Below are 16732 nucleotides of genomic sequence, written 5' to 3'. Positions count from 1 at the left end.
GCAGTTTACATCCATGTTTGTCCAGACTCATATAATGTGCAATATGTAGTGAGGGCTTTGAAGGAGTTTGATTAAAGGTAATAAGTGTATTTTTTGAATTGTGATATAGGGATATAAAATAAAAATGATTCGACTGGACTTTGGTATGTTTTGTTTTACTTGTTCTGCTGTATGTGTTTAAGTCATTGAGAGAAACAAAAAACAGTCACATTCCTTGTATGTTTTCATATGCTTGGCCAATAAATCTGATTCTGATAAAACACAAAGTTGTAGCCATGACAGTAAACAATGCTTCAAATATGGATGTTGCTGCAAAGAAGCTACAAATTCTAAAACATGGATACTTCACACAAATATTCTATCCGGCAGCACAGAAGATCTATACAATCACCAAGGTTTTGAGGTGGGCACCTAAGATTAAATGTCACCAATTCAGTATCAGACCAAATGTAAAATATGGTCACAATCTCCCCTTCTGTTCCTTAGTTATTGGTTTTGAATAACAGCCAGAAAAGTGTGTTTGTAGAAAATTATGATGTTACAGTGATGTTGACCTTTGACCTTTTGGATACAAAATGTTGCCACGTCATTATTTTATCCTATTAGACATGTGTGTGAAATTTTGTGATAATGTTTTTCTTGAGTTATAACCAAAAAGGCACAAGAAGGGCTGGACGGACTGACAACCCGAAAACGTAATGCCTCTAGCAACAGATGTTGCCGGCTTGGAGGCATAAAAATGGGGGTGTTCTAAAACTCTTGACCAGTAGTGTAAGTGATCCACTTTGGATATGTAAAGAACTGTGATTCCTTCTGGCTGTGTGATGCCCTCTACAATTCAGATGTTTTGCACCCAAATAGATTAGATTAAAAAAATAGATTAAATGCTCAGCACAAACACTACAAACTGTCTTCAATGATGACATCATTCTGTATCACCTCTTAAGGCAATTCCATTCACACCACTGACAGAGTCCTTAGCTGGAAACACAGCCACGCAGTAAATGCCAGTAATCTTGTCCCTGCTAAGCCCTCCTTGGACCGCCCTGTTCCATGCCCATCTTCCAACTCAGTTACATTTGGTTTTTTGAATGTCAGATCTCTGGCAAATAAGATGTTTTTCGGTCATGACTTCATATTTATTCAATCAATTGGATTTCTTTATGCTTATTGAGACTTAAGCCCGGGGGACTGTGTTGTTGATGTTATTGAAACATGTCACCAGCCTAGCCTTTTGGGTTGTGGAAGCCACTTGGCTTTTATAGGGATAACTTGTAAATGTTCCTCATATGCTCTTAGGAACTTCTTCGCAATTTTATCACTGGGTTTTATGATTTATGGCAAGGTCCCCTTACTTTGGGTTTTAATCTACAGACATCCAAATCTAATTCTAGTTTTATTCTAGTTTTATTCATGAGTTCTTGGATCTTTTAGCTTTTGATGTTCCTTGCTTTGATAAAGTCCTATTCTATTGACAAATTTCATAAGGCTTTCACAAACTCAACTCCAATTCATGTAAAAGTAATCTTGATTCCATAGCACCTACACAAACTGGGAGGGTCAAAGCAACTTGTAGCACAATCTGGCTAAATAACAACACCAGAGAAATAAAGAGGAAATGCAGACAAGCAGAATGGAAAAAGGACAGATTGTTGGTGCCACATGAAATTCTGAAAGAACTCATTTCCAATAATCATAAAGTGGTAAAAGATGCCAGGTCCTCGTACTGTATTTCTCCAACATCATTGTAACAAATTGTCACAACCCCAGTCTTTTTTTTGAGGCCCTCTCATTGTGCACTTCAAAGGACACAACTGCCAAACTTAAACCTTCATCAATTTCTTCAGATGTTATACCTGCCAGATTTCTGAAGAAGGTTTAACAATTTTATCCATTGTAAGTAGCTCTCTGTCTATGGGCTATGATCCCTCCTGTCTTAAGTACGCAGTAGTGCACCCACTCCTCAAATAACCTAGCCTTGACTCTCTTGATTTTAATCATTCAGACCCATCTCCAAACTCCCATTTTTATTGAAGGTTTTTTAGAGGGTTGTCTATTCAAAGTTGATTTCTTTTATGAATAGTCATAAAAATTTAGATACATTTTCGGGTTTCTGCTGACATCATAGTACTGAAACTACCCTCATAAAAGTTACTTATGATCTTTTACTTTCATCTGATGCAGAAGACAGTTTAATTTTAATTCTTCTCAATCTCAGTTTTTGACACAAGTAATCAGTCTGTTTTATCAGATCACCTTGAAAAGTGGATTAGCATCAAAGGTACTGCTTTAGACTGGACCAGTCAGGATGCCGACATTCATAATCTTGTCTGTTTTAAATAAAATTCTGGACGTCCAAAAACTTTCTCCAGTTAAGTGAAAAAAAGAAAAATCACAAATCATTATTTTTGGTCCTCCAAAGTCCACACAGACTTTACAAAACATCTTACCTCCCTGTCTACAAATGTAAAAACTGCAGCTAGAAACCTGGGTATAGTGTTTGACAGTGATCTCACGTTTGGAAAAGATGTTACAAAAGTCACTGAGTCATGTTTTTATCAGCTTAGAAGCATCTCAAAGATCAGGTCTTTACACACTTTTATACCGTCTCACTTAGATTATTGTAATTATTTGTATTCAGTGTTGAGCCCCAAAACAATCTCATGCCTTCAGCTTGTACAACATGCAGCTGCTCAGCTGTTAACAAATACTAAAAGACGAGATCATATCATCCTGTTTTAACCTCTACCAGTCAGTTATAAAATTGATTTTAAGATTTTACTGATTCCTTTTAAAGCACTTGATGGTTTAGCTCCCAGTTTTATTGCCGAGTTATTGCTCCCCTACCAGAGTGCTGCCTCAGATCCTCAGGCAGGGCTCTTCTTGCTGTTCCCAAGTCCAGACTAAAGGCTAAAGGAGGCCGGGCTTTTGCAGTCAAGGCCCTTCAGCACTGGAACCCCCTGCCTGATGATCTGAGACTTGTAGAATCAGTAACATCTTTAAATCACTCCCTCAACTTAAATATTTACAAAGGCATTTCTTTGATGGTAGCAGACTGTTTTTTATTTTATTTTATTTATTTTTTGCTACTGTTTTATTGTTTGTTTTATTGTTCTTATCTTGTATTATTTTTTTGTCTTAAATCCTGGTGTTTTATTTTTATTTTTTTTTAATTCTATTTTAATAGTCTAATTTTACTGCCTAATTTTTAGTACTTGATGTTGTTTTGTTTTTGTTTCTTAATCCTGTTGAAAACCATGTAAAGGACTTTGTAACTTTGTTTAGAATGGTGCTGTATAAATAAAGTTATTATTATTATGCTAGCAGCTCTGTGGGGCTATACTGCTGATATTTAGAATATATAATGTTTGACATGTTCATCTTAGTTTCAGTATTTGATGATTTTACATTTTGACCTGATGATGGTGCTATGTGAAAAGTCAGAGGATCACCAAAGTTATTAGAGTATGTTGTCTGGGAACCAAGATTATCCGGTCCACATTACTTAACAATCTAGTTGACGATCTACATGATCTAGATTTTTATCTGCTGGGAATCACCAACATTATTAGGATTCCTCCTCTCAGGATCTTGAATATCTGTACCAATTTTCATGGCTATCCATCCAATAGTTGGTATGACATTTCACCCTAAACCAAAATGATCAACCTCATGTTGGCACAGGATGAAAAGTCAAAGGCTCAAAAAATAATAAGGATAAATGATCTGGGAGCCATGGCTGTACGAAATTTGGTGCTAATCCATCTGCTAGATATTGAAATATTTCCCTGGATAAGTTAAATCTTGGACCTGTTTGTGGTGTTAGATGAAAAGTCAGAAATCACAGAGGTCATAAAGGCTCATCCTTTGGGCAGCATGAATGAATGCACCAAATTTCATAGCAATCCATGGAATAGTCGTGGAGCCATTTCAGTTAAAACCAACCATGGTTGTGCTAGAGGAAAAGCCATTGGAATTCATCCACTTGGGACCATGAATAATACAATTTAATGGCAATTCATCCACTAACTATGGGGATATTTGAGTCTAGACCAAAGTGGTGGACCGATCAAGTACGGTTTAAAAGACAGATTGACATTTTTGACATTGCTAGTAGTTGAGCATTTAAATAAGGCCACTTTAAACAGTGACGAGTTGCTTATAAGTGATATCAAAACCACATGAACTATGATTGCTAAGTCAACAGCAAAATATGTAACAGATTACTGACTCAGCTGTCTCTGATGGCCAGAATCAAAGCAAGCATACGTATGATCCTACCTGCTAAATAAACCACAAAGAGTCTAAGGATTTTTTTAGAATCTGAAGCAGTCCACGTTGTTTTTCAATAGCTTATCTTATACTATTTTTGGGCATTTTATTTTACATTCCTCCTGCCTGCTTATTATGTATTGCAATTTCTGCTTTTCATAGGTACTATCAATCATGTGGAATGAGACAATCAGGAAAAAGTGAATTGCTACTGGAAGTACTGACACCGAAAGCCTCCAGTCGGCCAAACATGTTCAACAGCCCATGCTCTGTTTTCCAGTTCCTCACATCATCACTACATCCCCTATCCACACTCACACTCTCACCATTCCAAAACACAATCAGTCAACTTAAACTTTCGTGTCATCTAGTCTCTTGCCTCAAACTCATCTCATTTTCCTTGAGCGGGGGATCAAATGCAAAAAAAGAAAGGAGACAAGGAGGTAAAGAAAAAAAGAAGGGTAAAGAGGAGCTGAGAAAGAGAGCAGAAGCAACCTAGAGATTCTGAACAAATGTGGGATGACTGGAGAGTGAGGGTCTGCTTCATTTCCCTGTTTCTGTATATTACCAGTTCCAGTTATGTACTTTTACAACATTATCATAATGGAGAGGTTCTTACCGCCTTAACCACAGCCATAGATAACAGGCTGTTTCTAACAGAAGCTTGCATGTATTCCTGGATGCGCCCACACACACACATCGAAGCATATATATATATATATACTAACAAAGAGCTACACATATACTGCTTAGTTAAAATGTGTGTTAATCATCATGCAAACAACAACTTCCTCAAAGAAATCCTTTTACTCACGGAGATAAAAGACATACATCGGGCCACCTACTGCTAGTGTGCTGCTGTTTCTGCATCTAATCCTTTTTTTCATTTAGCTGGAAACATTCACTCCAGCACTGATGTAGAACGCCCTGGCTGTACTTTGACGATCCATTAAACCCAGCACAATTTTGTAGTAAATCCTGGAACAGGGTTCAAACGTTTCAGCAACATCAGTTCCTACATTCCAACGGGAAACTGGTTTAATAAAGGGCATTGTAAACAATGCAATATTGTATAATCATTGCTGTCAGCTAGTATGTGATCTATGTGACTGAAATACTTTCACTTTTAAACCAATTGGATTTTTTTTTTTTTTTTTCTTAAAAAGATCACCAAAGTTATTCTCACTGGATAACTTGGAAGAATCGTCATCCATCCTGGTTTTATAATGCTGCCTTTCAGTTAAGTTTCAAGGACTGTCCTTGATTGGAGAAATGCACGGCCGACTAAGAGTTCAATAGTTAACTTTTAGTAATCTAGTACTTAACTGAAAAGTCAAACTGTTTCTGCATTATTTTTGGGCATGTTATTATTATATTATTGGACACATACCAAATCAACCTTTTATAAATTAAAGCTTTCCCTTATTCATTTTTTTTTTCCTTTAGTATCTATGGATTGTGAACACGTGTATGGAAAAAACATGGTGCTGCACCTTAAAGCACTTTAAAAATGCTGTATTGGCGCAAATATGATTATTTTTCTAGAAAGTGTTTGAAAAAACAGGGGTTGAATTATATTTGAGGACTAAAAATTATTGTTATATATTATTCAAAACATCAGATATTCTTTTTAAATGTAAAATAACATGGATTCTTTGTAGTCTTATTGTTGCTGGGGTAGAATTAGTTAGCCCTAAAAGTGTTTAAGAAGCCCACTTCAAGTTGCTTGTGTGCTGTGTTTTACTGCCACGGAAGAGATAAATTCATGACAGCTAAAAACTAGTTAAAAACGCCTCCCGACGTCTTTACTGCAGACATAGACTCAAATGTCAAACAGCCAAAAATGAGAAGCTCAAAAAGACTACAAAGAGATCTAAAAATACTAACAGACAGAGAAAATACGTATGTAACTATGTGACTGATAAACAAGTTATACAAATGTGGGATTTATGTTACACTTTAATGGAAGTATTTTATCTTTTATTTTTACTTTTATAAACAGGTTTGTCTAATGTTCAGCTTGGTATGGTAGATTTCTTCGAGTTTATTAAATATAACTACATGATTGTCCAAAATCTCCCATATGTGTTCAACTGGGTTGAGATCTGGTGACTGTGAAGGCCATAGCATATGAATCACATCATTTTCATGCTCATCAAATCATTCAGTGACTCTGCTCTATGCTCTATGGATGGGGGCATTGTCATCCTGTTTCTCCATTCATTTTTCAGCTTTTTCCTTTAATTTGTCAACCATCTGTATATTAAACTCTGTGCCAGATATACTAAGAAAGTGGCATTCTGCAACTTTGCGCTTTGGTTTTCACTGATTTTGCAATTGCAATCTGCATGTTACCAGCGTCTGATTTAATAAGACAGCGGCTCATACCACAGTCAGCTCCTGGACTGCACCTTGTACTGAACCTCCAAAATGTACTCTGCATGTGAAGGAGAGCTCATAGGCCACTTCAGAGGTGGGATTTCTCTTGATTCAAAAAATGCTTACTTTGGCTGTGCTTCAACTCCGCCAGGAACACTGTTACTAATACTCAAAGTATTACTCAAAAAATTATGACATTATAATCTTTAGCATAATATAACATGGTTATGGTTTACAATAAGGAGCATAAAACAAATAAAAGACGCACAAAATATACCAAAAGTATGTACACATGACCACAACCAGCGGAAAGAGAGAGAGAGAGACACACAGCAGGTCCAGCAGAGTGGAGCAGATGGAGGTGGAGATGGTGTTGATATGGATGTTAAGACTGAGGTAAATGCAGCCAAACTCTCACTTAAATGTTTTAACAAAACAAAGTATAGTTTAGTTGCAGCTTGTAGTGATTTTATATCATTAATGGTTAAGTTCAAATTCAAGTCTGATGAACACAATCACCAATCCACTATCCTTTGTGTTACAGTAATCACATATTGTGTTCATTAATAATTGCCTAATGGCTTCATTGTTGTTCATAATCATCAGGTTTCACTTATATGTTGGCATATAAGGCAAATTTGTTTCTGCCACTACAACCTTATTTCTGCCTCTTGTGAATCCCATCTGCGCTGTGTTTATGCCTTCTTTTCAGAGGGAAAATTTTCCCAGCAAAAAAGCGTGACCTCAGTAAGTCCAGCTGAATGCATAATCATCCCGTTACAATATCCCCTCCCTTTATTTGCACGATCCTCCCTTAAAAGCATATGCAATGATGAGTGAGACGTACGCTTCCGACCCTCCCAGAAATGAATTTCATGGTAATCGGTCCAATAGTTGTTGAGATATTTCAGTCAGGAAAAAAAGCGTGGACCGACCAACATTACCATCCACAGAGCCCTGCTGCTAGCATGGGTAAGAGCATTGGCATATATTGAATCTGTTGTTATATGAATCTGTAAAACCTAATTAATTCCACCATAGCACACTGTACAGTTCCATACAGTTTTTTCAAGTGATTCTAGCACCAAAAAACACTGGAACATTGTTGAAAAGTGCATTACATACATTTTGGTATATTCCTGTCAAGTACTGCATTTGTATCCAGGAACCAGTTTGTGAATGTTCATTCATGACCACTGAAGTAATAGGTTAAACCTACCTATTATAGTAATAGGTAGGTTTTTCTAAAATGTTCTTATGGTCTGCTCAGTTATCATGTCATTCTGCATGACATCTGAACAAACCACATGCACTGATGAAGACCATGCTATCAAGAAAAAGACAATAAATAGACCTTAAGATTTCCTTTTATCAAAGCTGTGAAATAGTATATTTAGCAATATTCCTCCAAAGTTTTTCAAGTAACTTCTTTTGTCTTACTAATGGTCAAGTATCCTAGAACAAAATGTTAAATCCACTCTGTTACATTCCTTTAAAGTATTCCTTTTACCATGCCCATAACCCTGGTGTTTAGGTCCCCTGAAGGTAAGTGTGAAGTACATTTGGTTACATTCATGTAAGCTCAGTTATCAAATTCCATGGCTTCCCTGTCAGTTAGCCAGGGTTAACAATCAACAAAGCCTCTAATCCTTCAGGTGCAGTTGCAAAGCAGTCGGCAGTCTTACCTCTGCAGAGTCAGAAGACTGCCCAGGTTTCTGTATAGGACTACGCCGGTCACAAACGTTGAGGAGTCGTCTGAATCTGCAGTGGGGAAGAAACAGAGGCACACACACACTGAGCATGGAGGTCAAAGTCAAATAACACTGGAGTGTTCTTAGAGACTGAATGGCCCTGTCTCTGTTACTACTCTGGCCTGCTATACAGGAGAATGCAGGTCAGCCATGACGCCTCCCCTCCTCCTGCCCCCAGAGCGCCAGAGCTCTTTACACTGGAGCTGGCCTACATGACTAGTCAGCTATAAATGCACACACACACACACACACACACACACACACACACACACACACACACACACACACACACACACACACACACACACACACACACACACACACACACACACACACACAGATACAAATGCACAACTGCATGCTCACAACTTCATTCAGGCACACACTGAGAGTAACAGACAGATATCAAAAATTAAAGCAAAGCTAACTTGCTTTTTGAACACATTATACATATACACACACTTAACATCAGCACATACACACAGTATTGTTTATCTTTTTTTTATCTGATATGACACTGCTGATTTCCATAGTGTCATATCGTGGCAGCAGAGCCTGACACTGTCCTCACCCTGGCAAAAAAGCAATATTGACTAAATTTCGCTTCAGCAGTCGAGGACTAAAGAAACTCTGGCTTGGCTGAAAAGTGTCTGAGTATCGGCACAGGATTGCTTGTCAAACTATGGTCCAACTTCTTTAAAGTCTTCCAGTGTACTAAATAATACTTTTGTATTTTCAACAACAACAACAACAATTACTACTACTACTACTACTAATAGTACTACTAATACCTCTTAATTCCTTCTACGTGGGCCCCAAAAGTATATAGCTATATCAGATCAATTGTGTGTTTACTGGTAGGGATGGTTTACTGGTAGGTTAATAGCTTTATAATCACTTTTGTGTGCAGGGGCGTGTCTGGATCACGGCCAGACAGAAGAGGCAAGTCCATGAATGAGTTTCCCAGGTCTGTTATAACTGCAGGACAGAGGACTGAACACTGTAGAAGATTTTAGACAGTAGAGAGTACAAGAAAGTAGAATAATTTACTTTGAAGAAAGTGTTGGCGAGTTTTATGTATGTGGACCGAACTAAGTTACATTACATTAGTACCTGCGTTGCTGCACTCATAGTTTGGTTCAGGGGAGCTGTAGTTTTTTTTGTACTTACGTTGTAATCATCGTAATAATTATATAATCTGCAAATTCATCCTCTGTTACCTTTGGCATTATGTCCAGTATGTGTATACATTGTTTTCTGTGAATCCGTTGTGGGTGGGTGCCAACGGCACCAGTAACAATGAAAACTACTCTCCCAAAAGGCAGTCACAGAATGCAGGTACAATGAATGGTTATTGCTGAAAAAAATCACGCCATAAATAAGATCAAAAATGGAGTTTGATATAAACTCTTAACCTTTGCAGAACGTACTGGTGCATAGTGTCGGTACAGGAAAGACAAGTGGTCACCAAAGACATTAAGATTAATTGGAAATTCAGTGAAATAAAAAAACAGATTGCTGTGGATGAAAGTGCTGGGTATTGCAAGCAGAATGAATTGACCACTCAGCAAACAGTGTGATAGTGTATCATCCGAAATGTTGGAAATGTGAAGACATCTCGGTGATACAGTGTAAAAGTAATTGCCCTGCGTTGTCTGACTTAACACTGTGCCTTCATTTAATCACTCAGATTCACAATTAAAGTATTTGCCCAGGGGCCTTACGTCAGGTAAGCTAACACCGAGGCTGCCACGGTTACCTGAGTGACACCTGAGCACATTAATGCTGACCCAGTTGGTAATCCATCCACTGAAATGGTGATAAGTCAATTACAAAAGACCTACAGTATTTACAGTAGGCCATCTATTGGCTGATATTGATCTATGCATCTCTACACATGGCTGCGGCTCTCTGTGGGTGAGCTCATCCTGCTGAAGTTAGTGGACAACACAGTGGTTTCAGCATGGGAAGAAATTTGTCAAAACTTGACTGCTGGACTCCATTAAGGCACAGACAGGCCTCGGGCGAGGAGAAGACTTCTCTTTTCGGCTGCAGTGTCAAAGGCGGACACCCCCCCCCAAAAAAAAACACAACTCCATCTGCCGGGACATCTGAAGAAATCTAGCTCTTCTGCTCCAGCAGACTACATGGCTGCCTGAGAGTTTGCAGCAGTGTGCCAGGCAGCAGGCAGAGGCTGTAGCTTCCAGGCAACAGCTGAGCTCCCGTGGGCATCAGGGGAGTGTGTGAGGGGGATGAAGTATTATGTATCCTGTTCATCCACTCTTTGGCTGGCCAATCCAATATGCTCAGCCAGATTCAGTCTGTACCAAACAAAAGGTTGCCTGGAGGGACTAGCAACTGATTCAATAAGTCATGTGTCTATGTGCAAGAACTGAAACAGTTCATAGTCAAGTATCTGTCTACATACATTTGTTTGTATAATGTGTGTGCTGAATATTTGTTTGCATATGTTGGAAGGTGAATGTTCATGTAGGCATTCAGTAGCTTCTTTACTCTCGTTGCCTCAAACATGAACTAAGAGGACAAAGCTAAATTTCATGACACAAGCATGAACACATATGGCTCAGTCTAATTCCCGCTTCTACCCCTGCAATCTACCCAAACTGTCCACATGTTGAGAGATCTTTTGAACCAGTTAGTGGTTAGAGGAAGTAGGCTAGAAAACCCTTTGACAGTGAGTGTGCACTTGTGCTTGGCTAATATTTCTCCATTATCTCTTAACAGGGGCAGGAACTAAACATCATACAAATTCCACTTCTGCCTTGCTGCTTTGTCAGATATCATTTTGAGCTGAAGATAAAACTAAAAGTAAGGAAAATATCACTTTGTCTATATTCATTTTACTTGTATCATTGCATATGCATGCAAAAATTAGGTTTATTTTATTTAAAGGGATATTCTTTCCTATGCACTTGCACATGATATAACAAATCATCTGGGTAGGCCAAATGTTTGGTGGCATTCACAAGCAATAAAAAAGGCACCCTTAATTAATCAAAAAAAAGCAGTTGGCATTTGGTGGCATGACCAGTAGCTTACTGTATGGTGGCTAATGTCAGTTACGCAGCAACATCATTAGCTAGAATTTTTAGTTTGATGAATTTATGACTCTTCTCTACTTGTACTACTGTTAAGGTGCGTTCAGGCAGAATGTGAAACATATTTTTATACATATTCAACTTATTTTAAGTCAATCCAAAGATGCGAGTGGATGGTGTCACATTTACAGTTCCCCCGTGACAACCTGAATTACAAACCTTTACAATATTGAAGTGAATTAAAATGCTTCAAGTCCACAAAAAAAATTTGGACTTATCCTGATGCTTTATGACTCCAATTTGTAAATGTAAGGGGAAAAACAATTTTTAAAAAAGGAGAGATATTGGAGGAAAATAAATAGACACACTCCACACACACTGTTCAGTGCTACTCCGTGAGCAAGCTACAGCCAACGTCTGTACAGTTTGGACATTAGCTGTGGACGTATAAAAACACTGACCGCAACGATGAAAACTGAATAAATCATTGAGTGGCACAATTCCACGCTATATTTTAGCTCATTACACATTAATGTAAAACAAGAAATGAACACCTCACCAGAGGATTTGCTTATTGTTTCCTGCTTGTGGTCTGATTCTGCTCTCAGTCAGGTCATCTAATGATGATGTCTTTAAAGCAAATGACTGAAGGAGAATTTTGGGGAATGGAACGGAATTAAACCTGTAACTGCATATTCAGCAAAAGTTACGCAGTCCTGCTTTAAACAACCAAAACAGTGGTTTTGTTGAGGTTGGTTTAGCCCAACGTCTACAAGTAACAGATGCTATATGTGAAAGTCTGATATCTACAAATTCCAATTTCTTCACATCCCAGGAGACCATTTTGAAAATCTTGCTACTATGTTTTAGAAATTTGAATACACACTGATCACCCACGACATTATAACTGGTAACTGGTTTCAATGTTGTGGCTGATTTGTGTGTATTTTTTATTAATCAAGCCATGCACTTGGTTCGCATTTATTTCCATACAGGTGTTGAAAATCGATTTGCAGGCTGATAAAGGAACTTCTAGAGCTTCGTATTTTATGGAATTAAGGGAAAGCACTGTCCAGTTTTTAAATAACACATCGAAAATCTAAAACTGCACGGAATGCATTTTAAAAAGGGTCAGCGAGCATCGTAAGTATGCCTGATTAGTAGTTAAGGAGCTAAAACTTATAAACACACCAGTATGGTGCTTTAAGTTACAGTTAGGGTTAAGGATTTGATTGTTGTATGTTATGTTAACAATGTAAACTGCAGTATTGCAATGTATTTGTAGGTGACTTTTTGCATGTTTGCACAATGCAAAGTGGAGGCAAATCAAACTGTGCCTGTAGCCCCAAACAATGTTTCATTTCATGTTCAGAAAACACATCTCTCACTGTTCTTTTGTAGGCTGCAGAGAATGCCATTTGTGTTTTTCATTTTAAGAAAAAAGGCTTATTTCAGAACATTTCCAGGGATGTGATAGGGGACCATTCCATCAGCGTAAACAAAAAAATAAGAGCGCTGTTTTAATCCATGTAAGCAGGTCCAAGCTGTATGCATAAAGAGGGCTGGATGCTTGTGTGACATTACCACCACGGAGACATATCTCCCAGCTGGGAAGGAAATTGTTTCTAATTGCTCCTGATTGGCTCCTGTTGACTCCTGATTAGGAGTGACGTCCCAATTAGCATGCTAGCAGTACAGGGCTGACTTTAATGGTTGAAAACACCCCTGGCTGACAAATAACCCTACTACTACTGAAAGGCAGGTGTACCTAGCACCTGCCTGCAGACAGAAATGAAGCTCAACTGGTGCTGTTCTTAGTGTTCACAACTTATGACGCACAAACACATTTATGCCTCCCAAACCATTAAAATTAATATTGATATTGGATGATAATGAAGAGCTGCAGATTGAATTTAATAACAGTGTTTACTATTTATTTACCATTTACTTTTTTACTACAATACTGATGAATGGCAACTACAGTGGTCAAATATAAGTCGACTAGAACACTAATAGTTTTTTTTTTTAACTAACACGTTTTTGTTTGTCTGTTTTTTAGTCAACATAACTGTTGGTATAACACAGGACATTAACCCTCTCTCCAGAATTAAAGCTGACGACATTATTCAACGAACCCACCAGCCTCTTCATACTCAAGCCTCCACTCGTATAACACCACTGTGTCATTTGAGAGTTGCCCAATATTACTATTTTTCCTAAGGTGACTCAACCAAATCATAATACCTATTTTGGCAACGCTAGTGATATGTAGCATGAATATTTTGTGTTTAAAATTATATCTCTGAGATTGCCCTCACTCCAATACAAATGAATGAACGGAATCTGATAGCAGTGCTCAAATCAGTGAAAATGGACTGGTAAATGGACTTCCAGTTTTGTCACACTGTGTTGAAACGTTCAGTATTGAGTAATTGATAATTATCAGAGATTTTATGGATGAGTTAATCAATCATTGAGTCTTAAAATGTCAAAACGTATTCTTTCTGATCAAACCAAAGGTATTCAATTAACAATGAGTTGAAATGAAGGAAAGAGGAAAATTCTAACATCACACACATTTATATGTTCACATACACATTATGGTTCTTTTATCATTGTTTCATTTCCCCTTTAAGACCACAGAGACATATAATTCCCTTTGTCTTTCAACAAGAAAACAAGTATTTAAATGCTTCTGTCTGCAACTCAGGGCCATCAAATTGTTAAGGTGGATGGGTATGGTGCTAACATTTTATAAAACTTATTATGGCTTTATTGAAGACAACATACCTATTTGTTTTGCAGTTTCAAACAGGGGGTGATGTAAAATAATTTTTATATTCTCCTGCATGTTTTATTTGCAACATTATATATAACCATCTCTGCATATTTGTCTAAATGGGGGATCTGTCTTTGCAGATTTACATATATATACATAGATGTACAGGCCTGCTGTAGTCAGTATTTGGGGAACATATTTTGTTCTCATTTCATAAATTTTATACCCGCAAATTAACCTGTTGTCATGCTTCCTGGTTACAGTTACTTGCAAAATAGTAAAAGTGTAGCAAAAGGAGTCAGTGGGTTGGGTTGGGATGCAGATATGAGCTGTGCTTGTAAGGTGTTTTACAGCTCTCACCTGGCTTGCCAGTAGACAGGATGTTTTTAGGGATGGTGACTCTGTCCTCAGAGCTGCGGGCCCAGTCCACCATGCCCCTCCAGCCCTTCATAGGGAAGCTGATGTCTGCATGACCCATCACTGGACGCTTGTGGATGCTCAAAACTGTAAAAGGAAAAAGGACTGAGTCTTTAACACATTACATTAATATTACCACTCACCAAGCACTTTATTAGTGTATCTGCCTATCCATGCAATTATCCAATCAAACCCATCATGTGGCAGCAATGCAATGCATAAAAATCCTGCAGATAAAGGTCAGGAGCTTCAGTTACTGTTCACATCAAACATCAGAATGGGGAAAAAATGTGATCTCAGTGACTCTGATTGTGGCATGATTGTTGGTGCCAGGTGGTCTGCTTTGAGTATTTCTCAGAAATCTGAGGCTGCAGTGGGCAAAGGCTCACCAAAACATAGCCTGGTCTGATAAATCTGGATCTCTGCTGAGGCACTCAGATGCTAGGGTCAGAATTTGGCATCAACAGCATGAATCCATGAACCCAACCTGCCTTGTGTCAACAGTCCAAGCTGGTGGTGTTGGTGTAATGGTGTGAGGAATTTTTTCTTGGCACATTTTGGGCCCCTTAATACCAATCAATCATGGTTTGAATGCCTCAGCCTGTCTGAGTATTGCTGCTGACCATGTGCATCCCTTTATGGCCTCAATTTACCATCTTTTAATGGATACTTCCAGCATATTAATGCACCCGGTCAGAAAACAAAAGTCGTCTCCAACTGGTTTCATGAACATGACAATTAGTTCAGTGAACTTCAGTGGCCTCCCCAGTCACCAGTACTCTGTCTCACTTTTGATACTTTTATTAGTACACTTCCATGTAGTACACTGTGTACACTAAGTACGTACTTGCAGAGTGCGTTAATTTCGAGTGGGTAGTATTGTCTCAAATCGAACACGGTCCTCACTGTTAGCTAGATAGCTAGCATTTGTGTTATTGTTCACGGTACCAAATCATAACAGACTGCTAAATGAGCCCAATAAACATTCTGATGGCTTCTATCCAACAACAGTATTGTGGTACTTAGTGAAAAAAAACACTTTGCGTAGAAATGTATAACTTAAATTTGTTTGGTGCCATGATTACCTTTGCAACCATCACAACAGCTGCAGTTTCTTTGGCCGCCATTTTAACAAGTTTGAAAAAAGGTTGGTGGTTGTCCCCTTCTGCTGCGTAGCTAAGATGGCGACCATTGAGGATGAGAAGTGTCCAGTGCAACACACTCGACTTTTTGACACTTAGTGGTACACCATCTGGATACTTAAAGTGCACTGCATGTTGCCATAATTGTCAGGGTAAAAGCACCTATGCACTCAAAATAGCAAGTGTGAGTACGGAAAAATGCAAAATGAGACACACTGCAGATCTGAATCCAATAGAACACCTTTGGGATGTCGTAGAACAGGAGACCAGCAGGATGAATATCATTATATTAATTATGTGATGCGATCACGTCAACATGGACCAGAATCTCTAAGGAATTTCTCCAACATCTTGTGGTATCCATGCCATCAAGAACTGAGGCTGTTTTGAGAGCAAAAGGAGGCCATACTCAGCATAATTATGATTAGTATAGTGTTCCTAATGAAGTGCTCATTGAGGTTATTTAATGATGTAGTTGTTGTAGTAGTAACAAATGTATTTTATTTTCTTAATATTGTCATTCTGCAGGTTAGGGTTAGGTACTAGAATCTGACGTAATTTCTTCGTATTATTAATTTTTGTTTCATTTGTTTTCTCTTATCTGATTTGATGATGGGTGCAATAAGTTGTAAAGACAAATTTTTATTTTTGCCCTGTATAAATTTAATTGATCTGTCTATACATGACCTATGGACTTTTATACATATTAATATGGAAAACAATTACTCCAAGTAAGACAGCTACAAAATAAGTTAGAAATAAAAGCAGTATAGCATACTTGTATGGAAAATTTGTTCCTGTTATAATGTCAGCATGGTTGAATTAACCTGCTCGGGGACCCCACTGCAAATATTAGCTGCTGGGCCTCTATTAACCTCCCATTCCCTCCACTCAGTGCAGTATAGTGTTTTCAGTTTGTCTATACTAGAGGAC

General features: G+C 38.1%; 1 protein-coding gene across 1 annotated transcript in view; it reads right to left on the bottom strand.

Annotated features, from left to right (window-relative positions):
* The window catches only part of adgrb1a (adhesion G protein-coupled receptor B1a), a 124978-nt gene that overhangs the window by 60285 nt on the left and 47961 nt on the right, over window positions 1-16732 (bottom strand). Inside the window, exons 13-14 of the mRNA XM_040117345.1 lie at window positions 14601-14744; window positions 8337-8412 (exon numbers count right to left, since the gene is read on the bottom strand). Coding sequence (XP_039973279.1) covers window positions 8337-8412; window positions 14601-14744 — 220 coding nt within the window. The remainder of the gene's footprint in view (window positions 1-8336; window positions 8413-14600; window positions 14745-16732) is intronic.

The sequence above is a fragment of the Xiphias gladius genome, chromosome 22 (assembly GCF_016859285.1).
Source record: "Xiphias gladius isolate SHS-SW01 ecotype Sanya breed wild chromosome 22, ASM1685928v1, whole genome shotgun sequence".
In the NCBI taxonomy this organism is placed as follows: domain Eukaryota; kingdom Metazoa; phylum Chordata; class Actinopteri; order Istiophoriformes; family Xiphiidae; genus Xiphias; species Xiphias gladius.
This window is presented reverse-complemented; position numbering and strand designations above follow the sequence as displayed.